General features: G+C 38.9%; 1 protein-coding gene across 7 annotated transcripts in view; it reads left to right on the top strand.

Moving 5' to 3' along the window:
* LOC126365754 (uncharacterized) overlaps window positions 1-24,472 on the top strand; it is a 267,138-nt gene that overhangs the window by 67,652 nt on the left and 175,014 nt on the right. For 6 of the 7 annotated variants that reach the window (XM_050008233.1, XM_050008240.1, XM_050008238.1 and 3 more), the window contains exons 4-5: window positions 7,338-7,471; window positions 20,117-20,218. In XM_050008233.1, coding sequence (XP_049864190.1) covers window positions 7,338-7,471; window positions 20,117-20,218 — 236 coding nt within the window. The remainder of the gene's footprint in view (window positions 1-7,337; window positions 7,472-20,116; window positions 20,219-24,472) is intronic. The other variant, XM_050008237.1, reaches the window with a different exon arrangement.

The following is a 24,472-nucleotide window of genomic DNA, read 5'->3' as shown; positions in this document are numbered from 1 at the left end:
CTCTACAATGACATAAACGGCCCCCACCTGTAGAGCACCTAGTAGCCTTTAAGCAGCTCTGTCCTCTCATTTACCTGCTTATAAGACGACGGAAACAGGAGTGTTGGGAGAGGTAAGTGTTGATCTGCAATTCAAACAAGATACAGGGTCACTCACATCATTGCGACGAGTGGCAAGCCATTTTTGGTGGGACCACTCGTAATATCGTGCATGGTAGCAGTTGCAGAATGTTTGTTTCCAATGGAGGTGCAGGCAATTGAAGGGATTTGCCTGTCGAAGCAAACAATGTCTCATAGAATCCTGGACATAGCAGCGGATTTAGAGACACAGCTCAGGAAAAAGGCGAAGAGCTTTATTGCATTTTCGCTAGCACTTGACGAAAGCACCGACATATCGGACTGTGCTCAGCTTGTAGTCTTCGTGCGTGGTGTCGACGTGGAGCTGCAAGTAACTGAAGAACTCTTGGATGTGGTACTACTCGATTACACCACGAAAGGACGTGACATTTTTGAAGCTGTTTGTGAATCAGAGGACAATATGAATTTGCCGTGGGATAAGCTCCATTCTGTAGCGACAGACTGTGCACCACAAACGATCGGGCGTCACCAAGGTTTTGCTTCTCGTTTGAAAAATAAACTCAGGGTCGAATTCAGGAAAGACATTTTGACTCTTCATTGTTTTATTCACCAAGAGGCACTCTGTGCTAAAACAGTAGAGCTATGTGGCGTAATGAAAGATGTCATGAAGTGTGTGAATTTTGTGCGGCGTCACAGTATGAATCATTGCCAATTCAAAGGATTCCTGAAACATATGGGAGCAGAGTATGGGGATACACCTTACCACAGTACAGTTCGTTAGCTGAGTCGGGGAAAAGTTCTTGATGTTTTCTTTGCCATTCGTGAGGAAATATCCCTTTTGCTCTAAATGAAAGGGGAAGAAATACGTTGTCTGAAAGATAAAAGACGTAACTATGCATCTGAATAATTTAAATCTGTCATTGCAGGGCAAAGGGCAGCTAATCGTTGACATGCACAACCAGATCAAAGCGTTTATGGAAAAGTTACGTTTATTTGAGAGGCAGATGAGTAATGGACATTTAACGTTCTTCAGTCGTCTTGCTTCTTTAAAACTACCTGAAGGTACTACTTTCGGCAATTACCAAGCAAAGTTAAAGCAGCTCATCACATCGTTGGAAACGCGATTCCGAGACCTAACTAGTTTGGAAATGGAACTTAAGGTGTTCAGCACTCCTTTTTCAGTTTCCCCCGGACGACTTATCATCGTCACTTCAATTGATTTGCAAAATTCAACTTTGTTGAAAGAGAGGTACTACAGCACGTTGGATTTGTCACGATGGTATCTTTCATTACAGCAAAAAAACATTTCCCAAGCTTCACAACAATGCCGCTCAGATCATGTGCATGTTTGGATCTACGTATTATTGAGAGCAGCTTTTCTCAGCAATGAAAAGAGTAAAAAGTAAGGAACGATCATTTCATCAGGATGCAACAGTGAAGGCCATCCTCTGCATTAAAGCTGCAAACACTATGACACCTGATATTTCCGATCTTGTAATGAAAAGAAAATGTCAAGCTACAGAGGCACAATAAATTTAGTATGCAATTTCTTGTAAAACGTTTCTTATTTATTTCCTGAACGTCGTATTTCATGTTGTAGCAATTCACCACAACTTAGCAGCTAAGAATATGAGGTTGTCGTCTCGTAAGACACAGTTGAAACATCAAAATGCTTACCTAGCCGCCTGCCTGCGCCAGCCGTGCCACGTGCCGGCGTGCCGGCCTACTTGAATGGCCACAGTGAGCAACACGGTGCCCTGGAGCAGCGAGCGCTCCGCGGCTCACAACGGAGCTGACGAGCTGGAACAGCCTGGCATTGGCCATACGTGACTCACACATGGTTACCCCCTCTGTCGCGAGGACCCTCCTCAGTGTCATTCTGGCTCCCAAATGGCAGTCGTCCACCTCTTGCTGGGCCGCCCACTTTTAGCCACTTTGCAGTGGACTTTTAACTTTCCCAGCACCATACCTTTGATTTTGGGCAACAGTGCCTCAACAACAGCTTTAGTTTTACGTTTTATTCGTGAGGGTGGGTTTTATCGTTGATCTGAGTTTTAGCATGTGTCCTTTGTCCCTCTGTATCTGCCACCCTAGGACTTAAAGGGTGGAGGTCTTAATGAGTCGCAGAGTGTCTGGCTTCTCCTTTTTTATTCTCATGGTCAGCCAGCCATGGTAATCTGCTTTCTTCTTTCTAATCTCTTCTCCCTGTTTCTTGAGTCTCTCTGTGGTTTTCTTGCCACGTTTTGTCCATTGTAGTGTTTGATGTCCTCTTGTTGTTCTTCTGGTTTTTCCTTTCTCCTGTTATTGTGCCATACATCTTCGGTGTTTTCTTCTTTCCCTTGGGTAATTATTCTGCTGCAAACAAGGGACTGATGATCTCGCAGTTTGGTCCCTTCCCCCTCCCCTTTAAACCAACCAACAGTTTCATACCTGGGAGACAGGGACTGTAAATATACATATGAAATAGATTTATGGCAGAAAGGGGCTATCATGTTTGGGCATGCTCGTAACCACACTGTGACTGGAGTCGCCCAAATTGTTGATGTATGCACATAGGTTGTCCTACATACCTACAAGAAATGTTGTACTAGTTGCAGCCATGTAACATGGTGCAAGAATAGTGCCCATAAAAAAATCTTGACCAACATGTCTGGGAGATAAGTATCAGACCTTGCTAATGGCAGTTTTAAACGTGACAGGTATTGCTGCTTTCAGTGAATGCAGGTCCATCTCAACCTGTTTCCAAATAAACATTGTGAAGAGAAATGTATGTGATCGACATTTCGGATAGTGTTATCTTTCAAAAGGCCATTGACCACAGCAGTGCATATAGCTGCAAGTCTTCGAGTAGCTGATTGTAGGCATGCAGTGTATTCTGATGAGCTGCTTCTTTTCAAATGATGCAAGTCACCTAGTGTATCATCGGCTGAAAGAGGCAAATATTGCTCAGTGTTTAAAGCCATGCATGTGGACTAACATGTAACAATCAACATTCCTGTAATTTGCTAGCTCCTTTTGCTATAATAATCAATTAGAGACTTTAGCTGGACATATTATTGTTGAAGAAACTTGCGGACTCTCTTCCTTGCTGAACTGAAGCCATTTTCAAGGTTAGAGATGGTGTTACACAGTGTTAGAATTACTAATATCTTGCCTGTTGTTCTTACATTAGAGTCAAAGATGAGTTAGCTGATGGCAAGAGATAGTCGTGTTTGGAAATAAAGTTTTTAGGCACTCTGGTTCATTTTTGTCTGAAGCCGTTCATTTTTGTCTGAAGCCTATCACCCTCATCTGAAGGATGATCTTAGTGGTAATAGTATGAAGGATGAAGTAACCATACTTCATAGTGTACATGAACACACTACATCTTCTGCCTTCTGGATTTATCTGAATTCAGGGTGTCCATGTAAGACTGAATTATGTATGATATACATGTTCTGATATGATAGCATTGGAAACACAGATATTGCACAGTCCTGACATTACCTCTTTTTAGTTGATTCCAGCATGTACATTCTACTTTGGATATTTATTGCCCCCCCCCCTTTCCGAATCATCAGTTCGTTGTATCAGAATACCGCATGTATATTTTCTTCTCATAAATTTCACTTCTTTCTTCCCAACCAATACGTTATCATCCACTGTTGGATTCTGTGCATCTTTAATCATGGCCTTACTAGAGCTGTGATTGTGGCCAATGAGGCATATTCTTACTATTAACCACAGGCTATACTTCATTTGACGTTACTACATTGAGTATCAAGTGTGATGGCTTGTTGATCTTGTTCCTTACATATTATGCAAATTGATCTTGTATACTTCCTGAAACAACGTGGCTTTGTGTGTCTACATCTATGTGATTACTCTGCAATTCACATTTAAGTGCTTGGCAGAGGGTTCATCGAACCACAATCATATTATTCCACTCTCGAACAGCGCGCGGGAAAAACGAACACCTAAACCTTTCTTTTCGAGCTCTGATTTCTCTTATTTTATTTTGATGTTCATTCCTACCTATGTAGGTTGGGCTCAACAAAATATTTTTGCATTCGGAAGAGAAAGTTGGTGACTGAAATTTCGTAAATAGATCTCGCCGCGACGAAAAAGTCTTTGCTTTAATGACTTCCATCCCAACTCGTGTATCATATCTGCCACACTCTCTCCCCTATTACGTGATAATACAAAACGAGCTGCCCTTTTTTGCACCCTTTCGATGTTCTGCATCAATCCTACCTGGTAAGGATCCCACACCGCGCAGCAATATTCTAACAGAGGACAAACGAGTGTAGTGTAAGCTGTCTCTTTAGTGGATTTGTTGCATCTTCTAAGTGTCCTGCCAGTGAAACGCAACCTTTGGCTCACCTTCCCCACAATATTATCTATATGGTCTTTCCAACTGAAGTTGTTCGTAATTTTAACACCCAGGTACGTAGTTGAATTGACAGCCTTGAGAATTGTACTATTTATTGAGTAATCGAATTCCAACGGATTTCTTTTGGAACTCATGTGTCCCCTTAATCATCTTGTTATTCTAGTACTAAGAGAGGGTTGTATAGTACACCCCTCACAATGTGTGTGTGTGTGTGTGTGTGTGTGTGTGTGTGTGTGTGTGTGTGTGTGTGTGTGTGTGGGTAGGTAGGTAGGTACCTAGGAACATACAGTTTTTTACATGGTATATTCCTTAGTAACCAGGTTAAAGTTGGCCAATAGCAACACATTTTTTTTAAGAAAGTAGATCTTTAAGCTGAATTTAACAGTCTCAGAACTACTGGTAATTTGATTTAATTTAGCACTGCGCAGAGGGTGCACAGACTTTTCAAATTACTGTCTAACAGTTTTGAGCTCATCTGGTATAATGCCATGATATCTTGTTGTGAGTTCTATGTATCTAACTTCAGTAATATTTAAAGCACTGGAATATGGTAAATAAAATTAACAACATTTACTTTAGCAAATATTAACATTGATGGATGACGGGGTTGCACAAACTATAAGGTGCTCCGCATTGATATATGAAATTCATAAAGAGTCTGCATGTTATTTTACAGTGTCAACAGAAGCAACTATTGCTATATCGCATGCTATTGATGCAAGCACGGTATGTTCTAACTTCATCCTTAAGCAGGCTATCTGGTGGTTCCATTCATTTGATTGTCTCTTATATCATTTTATAAAAATCATGGATTAATGATATGTATATATAATTAAATGGCAGTTTTACCTAACTAAACTAAAGAGCCAAAACTATACGACCATTGCCCACCATGAGGCTGAACGCTGCTTGGTTACTGTGCTCACAAGTGATATGGTAAGGAAAGTCAAGTGCATCAAGGGAATTATTCTAAGATGATATGGGTTACAAATGAGGAGCTCCACTTGCTTATTAAATTTGACAAAGGGTAGATTGTTATGGACTAGTGTCTGGAAACATGCATCTCAGAAATGGCAATGTTGGTTGGTTGGCTGTTCGCATGCTACTGTCATGAACATCTATGCAAAGTGGTTGAAGGACAGTGAAACCATAAGTAGGTGACGAGGTGTTATATGTCCTTGCCACATTGAACATGTAGAGTGGAGGATTGTGCGCTCTGTTAAGCAGGATAGGGAACAATCTGTGGTTGGTCCGATGACGGAATACAATGCTGGTGTAGGCACAAGTGTTTCAGAACACATAATTGAACATGGGATTCCACAGCACAAGACCCCTACGTATTCTCATGTTGACCCAATGACATCGTCAGTTGTGATTGCAGTGAGCATAGAATCATTGACACTGGAGTGCAGATTAATGGAAGCACATCACCTGGTCGGATGAATAACATTTTTTTACACCACCTTAATGGTTGTGTCCAGATATGTCGTCCTCCAGGCCAATGACGGCTCAGAACATCATGGAAACAGGCTGCTACAGGCAACATAATGCTATGGTAGAAAATTCACTTGGGCTCTCCATGAGGCTTGTGGTAGCTTTCAAAGGCACCATAACAGCTGTGGGCTGTGTGCGTGTTATTACAGACCACCTGCAACCCTTCAAACTTTGTTTTCACCAACTGCGATGGCATCACAATGATGTGTTGGCCACCAAATTCAACCGTTCAGAACCTTATGGAACACATCTGAAATGCTATCATGTGTCAGCTTGGCACCCATAAAGCATCAGCCTGTAACATATGAGAAGTGCACAACCTGTGTTAAGTAATCTAGTGTCACATACCTCCAGAAATATTCCAAGGACTTGTTAAATCCATGCCATGAATAATAGCTGCTGTATTGCATTCCAGAGGTAGAACAACATGGGTTTGAGCAGGTGGTCATATTGTTCTGGCTTACAAGTGCATACTACGTGTACCTTACAATTTGCTGATTCTATGGACTGAGTAGTACTGGTTACCTTGCTGACTGTTGGTAACCTATTACTGTGGGAGGAAAACCCACAAGTAACACAGTTCCTTACTATTTTCTGAAATTTTATAACTGCTTCTCTATCAACTAGGTGTGACGTCACTTGCCCACTTGGAGGAGCATGGCTTTCAAACCTAACCTTACCAGCTGTGCTTTTTGTACCAACATTTCTGAATGCAGCACTTCTGGGACTTTGGGTAACATTGCAGTGACTGCATTCACTTGCTTTTGTGAACATTTCAAGAAAAGTCATCAAGCTAGGTGCACAAACACACTCAACTGAGCTCTACAACATATACTCTGTTAATTATATCTTGACATCAGTGTTAACCTGGAGCTGGTGGATCACTTCCGTAGAATAAGTAACTGAGTCTGTATCACTCATTACAAAGTTTTTTTGAACTTTATAAGAGCATAAGAGGCTGTACAAATGCTATCAGATTGTTTATGTACTGTCAGCTGTCAAGAGTTTCGCACATTCACTTGCAAATAATTAGACATTATCATTTGTCTTTAAGTACTACTTTCGTTAAGAAAATGATTTTTGCTTTTCCTTCTCTCAGCAAATTTTCTATCATTGGTTCATTTGACATGATTTTGTTTTTAACTGAGATTTTCTCATGATCTTGTACATTAGAGTTTCTTACTAAAAGTGAAGCAGAAGCCAGTTGAATTTGTACACATCTAATAACTGATGCCATACACCTTTAAAAGCTTGAAATTGTAAGTTAGTTGTTGTAATGTGTAATGAGTGAAGAAACATTTAAATGGTCATAGTTATCGCTTCATTTGAATAATCCTTGGTTTTGCATGTTGGTAGGTAATAGATTTATTTAACTCGTTGTCCTCTGCCTTTAGGATTAATGGACAGAAGAGAAGGTACACAGCCTATAAGACGCAACCTTTGGACGTTCGACTGGGGAGCTATTTGTTTCGTCAAACGAATGGTGAAACCTGTTCTTTAGTAGGAGAGCTGTATGATCCATCAAATAGTATGTAATTTTTAAATGTACTCTATATTGTTTATTTTATGTGCGGTGTGAAGTTTACTCAATTTGCTCACATACTTTAAAGAATATGTGAAAAGGTTATGGATGTTATCTGGTATGTAGAATGGTTAAGGAAAATGAGGCTGGCTTTGATTCTCCTCTAGATTCGTTGATAGTTACTTATCTGTATTTAGCAACTGTAAAAATAGTAGGCATTGTGTATATTATCCAAAGACAATAAGCTGCTATGCATTTGGTTGCCAGTCATGCTGTATGTTGTGCATGTTCCTTTCATTGGAATAAAAAAATATGGAAGCAGGACAAGTGAATAACTGTAGGGTGATAAAATTCTGTTTTATTTGAAGCATATTATGTCAGAAATATACGAAAGCTGTGGCAAGTGTTCATTTAAGATTTACTACATTGTGTGGCAGTATTTACATTCTCAGCTCTTTTAAAGAAGGGTAGGTTTTGTGGTTATCGTGAAAGCTAACTTTAACACTGTTGCTGTTACAATCCCCAGTGCTAAGCAAGTGACATCGCCCAGAATCAGTAAGTTGTCACTTGTACATGACATCCGTATGGCCCATGTCAAAATTTGATACAATGCTTGTGACACATATATTCCTCCTGTCAGAGGTGAGATTCACAGGGTTCATACACTCTGGGACAACAGGGAAATCCGGGAAAAACCTGGGAATTTTGTAGAATTCCAGGAATTTTTCATTGTTTTAATCTTCAGTTAAATTTTTGTAATTTTGACTGGGAAGAACTGACAAACAGCAAAATGTGTCAAATGCTTAAGGATGAAAATGATGGAATACTTCATGAAAATAAACTGCTGCAGACGAGCGTGACATCACAACGGTTTAACTGTTTACATTAAGTTTGTTTGAATAAGTGCCTGGGCTCACGTGCATGTACAGTTGAGTTGCATCCAGTCAGTACCTTGTCCCACATCGGCTAACTGAAGTGTGACTGTTAGCTGTATCAGCAGTAGCAACAAGCAGCCAGATGTTATCCTGAAGAATTTTTCTGGTGTGCTGAAGCTGCTAGATGGTGCGTGCGCATAGCAGTCTGGGTTGTAGTGGTGAGGGGGCTGGTCTCCACGTAAGCCGTATTTACATTTAGTGATTTTGCTGTTTCCTCTTCCTTCACACTACTCACGTCAAATGAAAACAAAAAGGATTTCTGTGGTTGAAAACTAACAAGTGAATTAAAATACATTCACATGATCACAGAAGGCTAACATATGTTATTAGTTTCAGTTTTTTGATTTTATTTTATTTCAATGTTTTTGGCAATCAATCAACTTGCAGAACAGTGAAGTTTTTTTTTGTCGGTGTGCTCAATAAATGTAGCTTTTAATCATCTTTTTCCCCAGAGGCAGTCAGTTTATTAGAAACCAAGTGTTTCATTCCACACTATTGGCTAGTTTCAACTTGTCACTGTATGTTTATCTTCTGGCATGTATGGCATTATGCCATAATAAAGAACCAAACATGAGGCAAGAGGTAATGCAGTACTGATACGCCAAGAAAATTTGCATCCTGAAAACCACACTAAAACACTTAATATCAGTTTGGGGTCTACTTCAGTGTAAATCTGGAACTGTGAATGTGCACTTTAAGCCGAATTTTAATATGGTGTACGAAATTTCATTGCTCTCGGAGTATCTTATTTCTTTTATGACCTCATGTAAGATCTCTTAATACTATATAAGTATGAACATATGGGCTTCCTGCGCCATCATAGCTGCCCACGCACAGTAACATCTGTTTTCTGGCGGTCTCTGGCAACTGCTGAAACGAAACTATTTCTAACAGGTCACAGGAATATTGCGAATGGTGCTTTGAAAAGTTGAATTATGTTATGTGTGTGAGTGTGCAATGAATTCCTTAAATCACAGAGTGTTTGACACTGATTTAAAACTCAACACATCGAAGACTAACCACTTAAAAGAATTTCGAGCTGAGAAGACCAGACATTGTCATTATTTTAAATTTTACTGACACACTTGTGTGATGTACCTGAAAGAGTAACACTCGCAAAAAAGACCAGTATTGTTTGTGAAAGCTTAACCTTTCTTGTAGCTACACTATGTACATTAATTTAAACTATTAACTTTTCCTATTTGTGTGTTCGTACTACTTAAAAGTGATGTTGCTATTGGCTGACTACGTCACGTGTCCTATGCCCTAAATATCTCCTGTCATTGCCTGTTGAGATCACGTGATAAGAGCTAAGATTGGCTTACAAAAGCACATTTCAAGCTCGATTTCAATGCTTCAGAAACTAATGTGCTGTTTGAAATCTATGCTTTGGTAATACGAATACAAAAATATGCAGTGTATTGTAATATGAAAATATACAAATAAATGGTGGTGCAATCACATATCTTACCAAAACTTTTTTTTTTGGACAAGTTTTTTTCATTCTCTGAAGTTCCACGCTGGTGTCTAAACTTCTACCATTCAAAGAATTGATATTTTTACAGCTCCAATGGAAAGTATATTGTCACTTATCAGGGAAAAAGTGTGTTTTTCACCTTAGAAGAAATGTATTTTCACGTGGGAAAAAGTTGCGTTTTTAACTGGGAAATCTGGGAATTTTCTTGTCCGCATATACACCCTGGATTTAGATGCACTTTGTTTAAGAGCTTAAAAGTCAAATTCAATAAAAGGATGGTGATTGTAAATAAATGTGATAAAGATAATTTGTTTGATGACTGGTGCAAACATTGTAACTCCAACAGAGGAGAGCTCTTGTGAGGAAGATCGTGCAAACATTGAAGCACAGTAATAAAAGCTGTAAAAATAAAATAATAATGTCTGTTTCAGTATTTGTGGATAAGCTGTATATAAATTGTGTGTACCCTATTAGATGACGCAGGAGAGAATTGTATACCAACTCTTTGTTGTCAAAAGTAAACATAATGTGTCAAAAGACAAATCTGTCCAATATGCCACCAAGCACTTCCGCCTGCCCTGTCTGTATGGAAACCATACTCCTTTGAAAATTATTTAAATAATGAAATTTTTTTTGTAAAATTTGTTTTTTATATGGCATCGGACAAAATTCAAAATGTAGTACTGATTATTTTCATGTTGAGTCACCACAAGTCCTACCCTGCCAAAATCTTGTACAAGTTACTGTCAAGTGTTGTGATATCTGTTGCAGGACATATTTTGTGTTCAGCTTTTGCACAGCACGGCTTCTAGTGTGAAATGAAGGCCACAGCACAACAGCATTAGCATTAGCAGATTCAAATATAAATGCATTAGTAAAGTGGGTACTTAATCATAATGGTCAAATATTGACAATAAAAGATATCAACTAGCCAGAATGAAATAATTAAAGTAAAGTACCGTGTAAGAGAATTGTAATAAATGGCTCAGTCACTGTGTTTAGAGAGAACTTATAGGAGGAACACACTGCGCCGACTTTTACAAAGCAAGAATGGAGGGATTCTGGGTATAAAATATCATGTGCCAGAAGAGTGAAATCTACCCAATTCCATGTAGTAAGCAAGAGTGAAAACTCCATTAACATAATCATTGCTTGGTACTTTAATTATAACTAAAACACTTGAACACTATAGTAAGTCAGTAAGAAATAAATTTACTCAGATAATACGCCAAAAACATTATGAAATATTATTAAACAAGAGATACAAATAAAAATAGCATGAGTTGTGAATCTGCTTTACCAGACAACAGCTGTATCAAAATACATAACACATTGAACTCATTGGTTATCAAATTCTTTGAGCAGTACCGTACCATGGCAGCAAACATTGTGCCTGCTAACAGCAACTGTTACCAAATGTAACATCTTGAAGTGTTGGGTATTCTGCTAGATATTAGCATTGTTCTTCCATGTTTTGACAGCATGACTTGTTATCTTCATTAGGTGGTACCTGAGACTGCTAATCGAGTGGAATGGGTCCAGTATTTATACCCAAGCTCTTCCCTTCTCCATCAACAGTTTCAGGCATTCCGTCTGTAGTCTGCTCCCCCTAGCAGCGTTTTTGGGTGTTCCCTCTTGAGCCCGATGTGCCAGGTCGAGTACTGGTGTTTTTTCTTTGGTTCGGTGCACCTGTCTGCACGCAGGCATTCCAATTTTTGGTCCTTTACAGTTCTCGGTGTTTGCTTTTTCAATCTACTCCCGCTGGAAGTACCCTGTGGTATTCTATCTTCAGTCCAGTGCACCTTGTGCTGTACCTGGATCTGATTTTACATATCCATCCCTCACTTCCTCATTTGAGGAGTTCTGCTGCCACCCCTATTGCGTTTTCAGCAACTCCAGTGCAGGATCCCAAGCTCTCCTGAGTTGGTTTCTAGCATCCCTATTCATGAGGTTTTCTGTCATCCCTGTCTCTGTAGACTCTCTTAGAACACTACCGCAATATGTGGGAGTCTGTGCTAAGACCCTTGTTTCATTATAGTTTGTGGAGTGATTGAGTTCCAGAAAGTGTTCAGCAATGGCTGATTTAGTTGCCTGTCTTAGTCGGGTGTGCCTCTGATATTCTTTGCTTCTGATGTCCACTGTTTGGCCAGTGTACAAAATGTCACATTGGCAATCTATGTTATAAATTCCTGGTTTTGTAGCCCCAAGTCATCTTTCACATTTCCCAGTAGCCCTCTTATGTTGGTAGGTGGACTGAACATACATTAATGTCATGCTTCCTTAGAATCCTGCTGATTTTGGCAGAAATAGATCCCACATAGGGCAATTACACCACAGTGTTTGCCTCACCTTGCCCTTCTTCTAGATCATGTGGCAGAGTGGCTGACTGAAGGGCCTTCTGAATCTGTTTGACTGTGTACCCATTCTCGCTGAACACGATGGTAGATGTTCTATTTCTACTACCAGACTATCTGGATCTGACAAGTTGTATGCCCTGTGGACTATTGACTTGAGAATTCCGTTCTTCTGAACTAGGTGGTGACAGCTGCTGGTTTGCAGGTAGAAATTGTTTCCGTAAGTTTGCAATATGCTCTTGCCAAACAATCCACATGCTCTTGTTTTGAGCAGTATAAGTACATCCAGAAATAGCAGATGGCCATCGTTTTCCAGTTCCATGGTGAATTTAATATTTGAGTGGCGTGATTTAAAATGCTCTAGAAACTCACTGAGCCTATCACTCCTTAGGAGGTCAGATCACAATGGTAACATCCACATACTTGAAGAATCACGTCAGCACATCTTCTCCCTGTAGAGCTGCTTGATGGTGGCTAAAACACTATCAGGAGCAGACTGCAGACAGAGCACCTGGAACCTGACAGAGGAGAGGGAAGAGTGTAGATGTAAATACTGTTTCACTTGACAAGAAGTCTCAGGTAGCTCCTGACGAACATAACAGTCCACATTGCCAAAATATTGTACAAGAACTGTGCTGACATCTGGCAGAATACCTGACACCTCAAGATGTCAACAGATTGGCTGGGTAGTCTGTTCAGGATTGTTGTTTGTTTCTATATTAACATTGTTATTAAAAAAGCCTTCAGCCTTTTATCATACATCGTTACCTGTTTGTTAAATCTTTTTTACTGCTTTGAGCTCTTTGTTGCTGAAATGACACTAATATCCAGTAGTCAGGAAAAGTGAACAGTGGACTGGGAGAGGTGAACAATATTCCTTAGTGAAGTAGTATATTGCCACCTATTTAGAGATCAAAGAGTAGCTGCTTCAAGACTTTGGTGGTGGTTCTAAGACACAGAAACTGTTCATCAAAGTGCAATACAAGGTTGATAAAAGAATACTTCATCCCAGCATCGTGAATGTCTTACCTTAAATGCTTCTCAACATCTAGTGATGACTACAGTACAGTTTTCTGCAGAGCTTTAGCTACACACTGAAGTTTGTGAGATTACAGTATGATTTTTTTGTGACCATGTGTTGGGTGCTGCAAGACATCAGCTCTTCTTCATATTCAGAAGGCAGTTAAACTTTTGAGGAAGCCAGTTACTGTCCATATTCTTTGCATAAATTAACTTCAAGGTTCTATCAAAATGTTTTGCTATTTTCATATAGTATCACACCATAGCGTATGACGGCTTTTGGTACACAAGTTACAGTGACAGTGTGAGATTACAAAATGTATACCAGTGTGTAGTTTGTAACAAGAAAAATTGTGCAAAAGTACAAATCCTGAATTTAAACAAGGGCTCAGTTGTTCTTATCTCACATTGTGACCATATGTTCTTGTTGGGAATTACCCTAACATAGGCCACATGTGATTATGATAGTATTAAAATCAGTTTTAACATCTCATCTAATGATGATTCACTTCTTTGTTCCACAAAATCAACAAAATACATCCTCCAGTTGATCAATAAAATTTCAAATAATTGCTATTGTTGACTTTTACACTTTCAGAACTACCAACTTTTGTATTTTCCAGTTTCATTAGTGTAGTCTAGTGTTCCAAGAGATTTCATTGTAATAATTCTTTTGTGCATATAATTATTCTATATTTTTATTATTACTTCTAATATATATTCTATTCAACAGAGATTACAAAATAAAGTTGTTGACTGTAAGTTCACAACAAAGATTTAGTATGCATCCCACTAAAATAATTGTTCAGTGCTGCTGTATCTTGTTAGTGTGCAGTTCTTTTTATATTGGGCTCTTGCATTTTGCAGCCTTTTTCTTTAATTTTGTAATTTCTCACAAAACTATGGAATGAAACCAATGAGAAAATATTACAATAATGTTTTTCCAATCTACATAAACTCTTATTTTGATCTTGCAGTCCACATCTTTGAAAAACTTTTATTCCAGTTGTTTCTATTCCCAGTGATACCTGCAAATACTAATATCTGTCCTGCACAGCTGACATTTCAAAAATGGATTCATCTGTACAGTTGGGTATCTGTGTACCACCTACTTTACTGTTATCACATTTGTTTCTAGTACAGCTGTCACAAGTGGTTGACAGAGAGTGCAGCCATGACATTTAGTGCTATTGTTCAGCAGCTAGTTTGCTCATAGGTGTTTTTTTGTACTAGAGTCTCATTTTATCTTACACTGATCGGCCAGAACATTATGACCACCTACCAATGACCAGTATGTCCACCTTTGGCACAGATAACAGTGGCAATGCATCATGGCATGGAAGCAGTGAGGCCTTGGTAGGTCACTGTGGGGAGTTAGCACCACATCTGCACACACGTTTCACCTAATTCCTGTAAATTTCAGGGAGGAAGCTTGATGAGCTCTTAAGCCATGTTCAGTCGTATCACAGATGTGCAGATCTGGCAAGTTGGGGGACCAGCACATGATTTGGAACTTGCCACTGTGTTCCTCGAATTACTCCATCACACTCCTGGCCTTGTGACACGGTGCATTATCTTGTTGAAAAATGGCGTTGCGGTCAGGAAACATGATCGCCTCGAAGTGGTGTACATGGTCTGAAACTAGTGTACAATACTCCTTGGATATCGTGGTGCCTGGCACGGGCTTCACTGGACCTATGGCTGCCCACATGAATGTTCCCTAGAGCATAATGGAGCCGCTGTCACATTGCGTCTTCCCCAAGCACAGATGTCAAGCAGCTGTTTCCCTGGAAGACAACAAATTCCCACCCTTCCTTTGTCATGATGAAGAAGATATCAGGATTTGTCAGACCGTGCAACACTGTGCCACTGCACCAATGTCCAGAGCCAATGGTCACATATCCATTTCAGTCGTAGTTACTGATGTCGTGGTGTTAACATTGGCAAGGGTCGTCGGCTGCGGACACCCATTGTTAAGAGTGTTAGGTGGGCTGTGTGTTCAAACACACATGCACTCTCCCCAGCATTAAAGTCTGATGGTAGTTCTGCCACACTTCACTCACTGCCTATCATACCAGTCTACCCAGTCTACAAAGTCAGACATCTGTAATGGGGGGGGGGGGGGGGGGGGAATGAGAAAACCACTCAATTCACACAAGCAAATGCACCTCACACACACGACCCCATAATGCTTGGCCATGGTTTCGTTACATGTTGAAGACACTCACCACGGCACTCCTTGAACACCCAGCAAATCATGCTGTTTCTGAAATGCTTGTGCAGAGCTTCCGGGCCATCAGAATCTGCCCTTGGTCAAACTCGGATAGATGGCACACCTTCCCCATTCTACACATGGACTGCACACTTACTGATACTACATGCACCATGAGTGTGTCTAACTAGCAGTCATTTATTGCCAGGTGATGCTATTGCCTGGATGGGTTTATATCATAAGGTCGGTGATCTTAATGTTCTGGCTGATCACTGTACATATTGCAAACAGGGTTTATGCTAATGCTTGTGTACTCATTCTGTATGTTCTGCTGCACAATTTACCTTTTTTTTCTCTTGTTATCAAAATTATCATCCTTTTGCAGATGGAAATATTTCCTCATACTCCGGTCGTTAAAAACCTTCTTTGTGAGATTGTTCCCTCCCACCTGCTAGTTCACTCCAGTTTAATTCAGTATCATTCATATAACCAGATTTTTGTTGTTTGACTAAACTTTGTCTCCTTAACTCTCGTCTTGTTGTGGACGACTTCCAATTTGTGTTCTTTTTCCTGCAGGGTTACCGCTAACAGTATAGCAAGAGAGGTAATTCTTACTTCTGCCTCTCATATTGCCATGTTGAGAATACATAAGCTACTTCAGTGGGTAATGTTCTAATGATGCAAAGAATGGTGGTATGGTTTCAAATTTTAAATGTCGTTATTGGGGGTTACAGTGTAAAATGCCCAAGGGGATGGTCTTGTCAAAACTTGCTCTAGTGTTTTCACTTGTACTTTACATCATGTTAAAGGAGGTCACTTCTTAAATGTAGGAAAATATAAGTACCAGTCTATCTTAATGATAACACACTAAATTGCAGACAGGTATAATTAAGACACTTGCACATAAACTTTTGGTCTCAGCCTTCTTCATAAAAAGAGAAAACCACTCATTCACACAAGCAAATGCACCTCACACACACACATGACCAACAACTCCAGTACCTCAGGCCAGAGCTGGCACGAGCTACTTATGTGCAAGTGTGTTTTAATTGTGCCTGTCTGCAGCTCAGCATTTTTTTTTTTACTGTAAGTACCAATCTATCTTTTCCTACACGATTGATATTTCTACCTGGAATTTCCAGTGTTTGAAAGTCACTTCTTGGATTGAGCTGTGCAACAAAGCAATGGACATCTTAGGATATCACTAGGTGTTGTTATTTTGTCAGATATGTTGTTGATTAGCAGCAATGTTGTTGTCAGCAAAGGGCTGTTTGAAGACGAATATCACTTCAAGGCTTAATTTTACATCATACCTGACCATAACTTGTTTACCTTTATTTGTGTTTTGTGGTGGGGGAAAACATAACTGACTTTGCAAATGTTGGAGTCAAATATAAATACAATTGAAGGGTACAGTGGAATAATGAGGTGTCTTTCAGTTTAGTGAAAATTGAACTAGTTATATATTACATGAGCTGGGACCATGTGACATCAGTTTTTTGAACTATCAGAGTGTAGGATAGTTCCATATCAATGCTAAATTGGTGGGATAACAGTCTCAAACTTCTCTCTGATACCTGCGTTCTGATGGCTAATTGATTACCTAATCAACCAATGGATGAGCAGCCTTATACTTTGGTTTTATAATCAACATGACTGATAAAGAAAGACATAGTTACTAACAAAGAGATAGAGGGGCTGGCCAGTACTTACCTCAGCTCAGTACAGCCGATAGAAACACAAAAAACAACCGAAAATTTAAGTTCCTAGCTTTCGGAATAAATGTTCCTTCATCAGGGAGGAGAGAGGGGGAAGAAAGGGAAGAAGGGAAAGTGGATTTAGTTACTCACAACCCAGGTTATGAAGCAACAGGGAAAGGAAAACAGGGAAGGTAGCAAGGATGGAGGCATGGTTGTCAGAGGGAAGCCAAAACTGTGAAAATGTAGTGATTCCTTAGTTGAGTGAACAGATTGAAAATCACCTGTGTGTTGTTAAACCCATCCAAATGTGATTAGTATTCTATGTGGTTTTTTTTAAAAAGACTTATAAAATGGCAGCATAAAGCAGAATGTAGGAGGACTTAGCAGAGATGCAGGGTAGACAAAGTGGAGCAGGTCTCTGCCACTGTCACACCTATTGTCTGTATTATGAGTGTGTGTCAGCTGTTTGGTCAGGAGAGTGCTTTGCCAGTACTGAAGCTAGAATTCAGTTTCATTGTTATACATACGCATTTAATGATGGTTTTCTTGGTTCTTTCACTCCAGGACAACCCAGTACTTTAAGATACCAGTCATCTTGACTATTTTAGGATAAGTTAAAGGAAGAAATATGGGAATAGATAGCAGGGGAATTGCACTGTTCAAATTTTATTAGCAATTAGTGTATTTATTTATTTAATGTGGATCTTCATGATAAACTTTGAATATATGGACATGATTTGTTAATCACTTTTAGCATTGGCTTCTTTATAAAGCTACTAGCTGCTGCTGAACAGAACATGAACACTTCTCGATTTTTCCCTGGTAAGAAAATCTTTAGTTGTGTCTCTACAGCTGCATTGAGCAGTCAAGGGAAACTGGCTAGTAAAATGTGGTCACACATCCTCCTTATTGAGATTGCTTGATGTAATGTTTTGAACCTCAAATAATAATGCAATACACATCCCATATTTAGTCCTCAACTTAACACTCAAAGCCTGTGACTCACTATACCAAATACATGTTCCCCTGCTAGACAAACAGAGGAAAGCCTCTACTTAAAACAGTACTTTTCTTGTTACCAGTGACTTCATATTTAGCATAGCGTACTGCAAAAGGTTTTTAACAATATAAACACCAATCACATATGAAACATTAGGAGCTCCTTTCTATTGTGCAGGAAATCATTAACCTTGTGGGGTATTTAGAGACCCATCAATTGGATTTTTTCTCGGTTTTGAATTGGAAAAAAGGTTTGAATCAGTTAATCTCCATATTGAGCCCACATATACAGAAGTGAATGTATAATGAGTATTGACTCTAGCCGTTAAGATGAAAATCAGTTCTGTTTATAACTGATACGAGGGGTATCAGATAACAGAAGTTTTCTCACTGTAATATATTTCCCGTCAACAGTTCCAAGACAATTGTAAAATTACCATTTCCTTTCAAATTCTTGAGTGTTGTGCTGCACAAGTGTGATGTGTGGAACTGTGTGGCTGTGCTGCTCTGCCTTATCTCTACTCTGCCTTTGTTGTGTGCTGTGTGCACTGCCCTGCAGAGGCCCTATTGCTCTGTTGTATCTCTGCTGTGTACAGTGTGCATTGAGCCTAAATTAAGTGCAGTTACCACTCAGTAAGCAACTTGCACTTGTTGCCACTTAGTGAGCAATTGCCACTGCCACTTACAGTCTAACCGGTGTAATATGATCCCTGAGAACTTGCTGTGCTGTTGCCTTCTTTCAGCTGCAAAGCACAAACGTCTGCAAGCAGGAACAATAACCATTTGCAGAGTGCAAACACCTTTAGGAAAACAATAGCCATCTGCAGAGCTCTGGCAGCACTAAGGTGTTGTCATAGACATCTTCACAAAATCGTGCCAATGTGTTTGGTTGATGTAGGTGCATGAAACAGCCATGTCATGCCCACTGCAAGTGCTGGATATCTTCTTACACTGACTAAACTATAGTAAAGAAAGTGCTCAGTTGACATCTGCAGAACATCCACTCATAGAAATTCAACCAGTGCAGAGGAAGCAACAGTAACATGAAAGTAAAAGTCCTCTGTATGAGCATAAAATAAGTACACTTATTTTGTAACAACTATTATATATCCAGAAACTAAGAAAAAATAAAATATTAATTGTGGCATATTTTAATTATTCAGCTGTCCACAGTAAAAGAAATTAACACCCCACAATGCAAGAAAACCAAAAAATGCAGAACTAGATAAGTGGATGAACTAATGTTACCAGGCTGTTGTACGTGCTGTACTTGCTTATTTCATCAACAAATATGCACTTCATTTGTCTGAGTAATTTCCACCATGAAGTGACTTATAAATTATACATCTTATATTGTAGAACATAGACTAATACCAGTAAACATGATTAAATACACTGTTGACGATATACTGAATCAGTTCAAAAAATTCTGGAACATTTGTAATGTCTTGCCAGTGGTGTTTTGGAGTTAATTTACGAAGGCTGCTTCCAGAAGTGGAAACAGCATTAGGAGCAGTGTATCAATTGTGGAGGAGAGTATTTTGAAGGAGACCATGCACAACAAGTAAAAGATAAGTGTAGAAAAATTTTGTGGGCGATGTTCCAGAATTTTTCGAACAGGCCTCATATACTATAGAGGCATTCTAATGTGACTCTGTGCACTGGTTTTTTCTCTGCTCCATAGCTCTCCGTATCTCCCACAGAATGTCAAATTATGCTGTGCATGTGATACTGTAACCAAACAGAAAACATCAGGGAGAACCAAATCAAAAATGGCTATTTTGTAATGTCTCCACAAAAATATTTGAAGCACAAATGTGAAAGAATGCGTACCCTAAAATATTATTCAAAATGTTTATCGTAGAATTAAGTAATGCTTTTTGTATGTGAATACAAAATCTAATAACTGTTTGTCATTTATTTCATAATCTGTAATTTTCAAACTACATTTCAGATCTCCCACTCTCAGTGAAATCAAAGTTCAAGAATGGTATTCCTAAAAAGTGGCAAACCATTGCAAAATTTTGGGATAATATGCAGAAACACTCCTTTTATAGTAAGTACTGAATCTATATGTTAGTGTGGTCATGTAACTCTGCTGGTCTCTGTAATCTTAAGTTGGGTATTGCTCCACCAGATTTAATAATTGTTTACTAACTGTCTGGACAGTAGTTTTAGACGAAACTATGAATTTTTAACAAGCAATATACTGTTAAATATGCTGTATATAAACTTGATGTCCAAATACCAGCTTTTGAATGTTCAGGACTTGAGTGCTCCACATTCTCATTCCATCAATCACGTTATTTGCAAAATATGCCCATAATTGCCTTAACATGAAAGTTTACTGTTCAAATATGAGCCTCACATGTCTGAAGTAGACATTCTAAATTGCTACTCTCAATGCAATTGCTGTACACGAATAATTTCTAACTATTAGTCGAAAGCAATAGTATAATATCTATGCAATATATGCACCAATATTTACAGAAGGCACAGTTATAAATGATGCAGTAGTTTTGAAAATGGGAAAGTATAAAGTCAGATTTTAAGAAATAATTTCGAATGATAGAGAACAGAATTAATGCCCTGATGATGTACATATTGCTTAAAGGAAAACTGAAATAACTTAAGTACCTTAAGACATCAGTATATGGTTGTAAAGTATGAGTACAATTATTTGTGTTGTAAAAGTATGGGTGCTGCTGAAATCTTATTGTCAGTGCGAACAAAAACTATAAATATTAACATAATAGCTGTAGGTGAAAACAAAGTTTAGTAGCTAAATTTTGTGATAGTTAGAGCTAAATTTTGTGATAGTTAGCTTCATGTTGCACAGATCAGGTGCATGATTTTCATCAGAATGATGTGGAACAAGTCAGTATACATATACATTATTTGTTTCCGAATATGCTGACAATTTATAGGTTATTAAGTTGTACCCTTAAGAGATATCTACAACAGAATTCTTGGTAAACGCTACATATTTTTCCCATTCCTCACAATTCTGCAATCATAATTTTTGTGTAAATGATTACTTACCCCCAGAAAATTACGCCAAAATACCTTAATGACTGAAAAATGTTCATCTGTTACTTGATTTGTTTCCAAAACCGGCAATTATACACAGAACAAAAGAATTCAAACTAGTTGTTTGAACAGATCAGGAATATGTTTCTTCCAGTTCAAATTTTCATCAATATGTATACATATAAATTTGGACTATACCTCCCCTATTTACTAACTCCTGTTCATGTTGTTCCTGTTATGGTCTACAATGAAGAATTGTTTGATGCAGCTCTCCATGCAAGTCCATATTGCAGTATGTGTCATCTCAGCTGATCCATTTTTTTAGTCATGTTTTACCTGACAATTTTTTTTCTTTTACCAATTCAGACAAGAAGACAATAGAATATACTGAATAACTAATGAGGAGGTACCTCCTCATTAGTTATTCAGTGTATTCTATTTTCTTCTTGTCTGAATTGCTTATTATCCATTCTAAGCCACACTCTCTACAAATACCTTCTTAAGAATGGTCCCTAGTGCATAAATTTATTGTCAATGTCAGGAAATTTCTCTTTTTCGGAAACATTTTTCTTGCGATCGCTAGTCAGCATTTTATGTACTCTGTACTTCACTCATCATCAGTTAGGTTGCTGCCCAAATAGCAGTACACATAGACTAGTTTTAGCATCTCATTTCCTAATCTGTTTCCCTCAGCATCATCTGATTTAGTTTGACTAAATTTCATTACCTTTATTTTACTTTTGTAACATGTTTGAAGAAACTATTCCTTTCAGCTGCTCTGCCAGGTCTACTGTCGTCTCTGACACCGTTACAATGTCATCAACAAACAAAAAGTTTTTATATTTTGATGAGTTGTGTGTTGGATTCTGTGTCTGGACCTTTGGCAGACATTTGTTTAATGATTTTGCTGACATTTTGCCAGCCTAAGTGGCTGGTGTTGTAAATGGTTCACCATTCACAGCTGGTAGTGGAGGGTGAGCATTTGACAGTGACAGCCACTTGTGCTGCCCTTACATCAGGAAAATTATTGAACAAATGTCAGTTGAAGTTCTTGGGACAGAAGCCAACAGACCGAACATCAACAAACACCCACAAAAATTTTTCATGTCTTCTCCCAGAACTACAACTCCTTTTCAGAATTTCTCCTTTGTTTGCTTTACTGCTTACTGAATGTGCATTGGAAGAGGTTACAACCCTTTCTCACTCCCTTCTGAATTACTGCTTCTCTTTCATGCCCTTTGACTCCTATAACTGATGTGTTTTCTGTCAAGCTGTAGGTAATGTTTTACTCTCTGATTTTATGCCTGCTCCAGTCAACATTGTTAAAAGCTTTCTGTAAATGTACAGATGCCATAAATGTCCTCTAAGATAAGTTGTGGTCAGTGCTACATTAATTGCTGGTGTTATTTTATTTATTGAAATGCTGCATATACTCTGCTTTTTGTTTTTCAAAATTAGGAGAGAGTACATTATTGGAAAAAAATTAAAAAATTCTTCTGCATCTCTGTCAGTTGTAATCCTCGTGTCAGCTCTAAAAGGTAGTTATGTGGAAAATCATTCACATGTTTAAGGAATTGGAATGGACCCAAAATCGAACAATGTGGGACTACTTTAGTGATTTATTCCCAGCCGCTAATATTATCTGACCTCCCATCATTATTTGAATTTACCAGGACTATTCTCACTGTTCTTTGTTAATTATAAAACAAATAATTTTATAAAAGTTGTGCTCTTCTGAGATATTAGTATGATCTTTAAAATCAAACATAATCACAAAAATACTAAGTGACAATATTTTGATATGTAAGACTTACAATACTTTTATGTCAATGTATAAATAACATTCTTAGTCAAAAACCCTTGAATCCAAACTGATGTGCTAAGTAAGTGGTGCCTACTAGACTCTGTTCATCTGTGTGTTACTTTCTTTTAATATTTTGGGAGAAGATATCAGTAAGGAAATTTGGTGATAACTGTTTAGACCTTTGTGGCACCTTTCTATAAAAAGATTTAAAATGATATATTGTACACTGCCAGAGAAAATATTCCGGTGCTAGTGATGAATTACAAATATCAGGGGGGGGGGGGGGGGGGGAGAGGAAAACACCTCTTCATAATTCTGTTAGAAAAACTGTCAACGCCTTGTGAGCTCTTATTTTTCTTTCCCTTTATAATTTGTAGCAAGGGATCATCTATTTACCAGGCAGTGTAAAAATAAATATACTGTTGTTGTTGTTGTGGTCTTCAGTCCTGAGACTGGTTTGATGCAGCTCTCCATGCTACCCTATCCTGTGCAAGTTTCATCATCTCCCAGTACCTACTGCAACCTACATCCTTCTGAATCTCCTTAGTGTATTCATCTCTTGGTCTCCCTCTACGATCCCCCTGCAGGTCCGAGGGGCCTGCAGGGGGATGCCTTGATGCCTCAGAACATGTCCTACCAACCGATCCCTTCTTCTGGTCAAGTTGTGCCACAAACTTTTCTTCTCCCCAATCCTATTCAATACCTCCTCGTTAATTATGTGATTTACCTATCTACTCTTCAGCATTCTTCTGTAGCACCGCATTTCGAAAGCTTCTATTCTCTTCTTGTCCAAACTATTTATCGCCCATGTTTCACTTCCATACATGGCTACACTCCATACAAATACTTTCAGAAATGACTTCCTGACACTTAAATCTATACTCGATGTTAACAAATTTCTCTTCTTCAGAAACGCTTTCCTTGCCATTGCCAGTCTACATTTTATATCCTCTCTACTTCGACCATCATCAGTTATTTTGCTCCCCAAATAGCAAAACTCATTTGCTACTTTATGTGTCTCATTTCCTAATCAAATTCCCTCAGCAACACCCGACTTATTTAGACTACATTCCATTATCCTCGTTTTGCTTTTGTTGATGTTCATCTTACACCCTCCTTTCAAGACACTGTCCATTCCATTCAACTGCTCTTCCAAGTCCTTTGCTGTCTCTGACAGAATTACAATGTCATCGGCGAACCTCAAAGTTTTTATTTCTTCTCCATGGATTTTAATACCTACTCCGAATTTTTCTTTTGTTTCCTTCACTGCTTGCTCAATATAGAGATTGAATAACATCGGGGAGAGGCTACAACCCTGTCTCACTTCCTTCCCAACCACTGCTTCCCTTTCATGTTTCCCCCAGGGGCTCAGCATTCACTTGCTGAGTACGGGCTTGGCGACCCCGGTGTCCTGAGCTGGGGACTGGTCTGCGCCGCCAGTGGCCTGTCACCGTAACCCCCGAACATGCTTCAGTG

The sequence above is a fragment of the Schistocerca gregaria genome, chromosome 4, assembly GCF_023897955.1.
Source record: "Schistocerca gregaria isolate iqSchGreg1 chromosome 4, iqSchGreg1.2, whole genome shotgun sequence".
In the NCBI taxonomy this organism is placed as follows: domain Eukaryota; kingdom Metazoa; phylum Arthropoda; class Insecta; order Orthoptera; family Acrididae; genus Schistocerca; species Schistocerca gregaria.
Note: the sequence above shows the minus strand (reverse complement) of the source record. Positions and strands in the feature narration are given on the sequence as shown.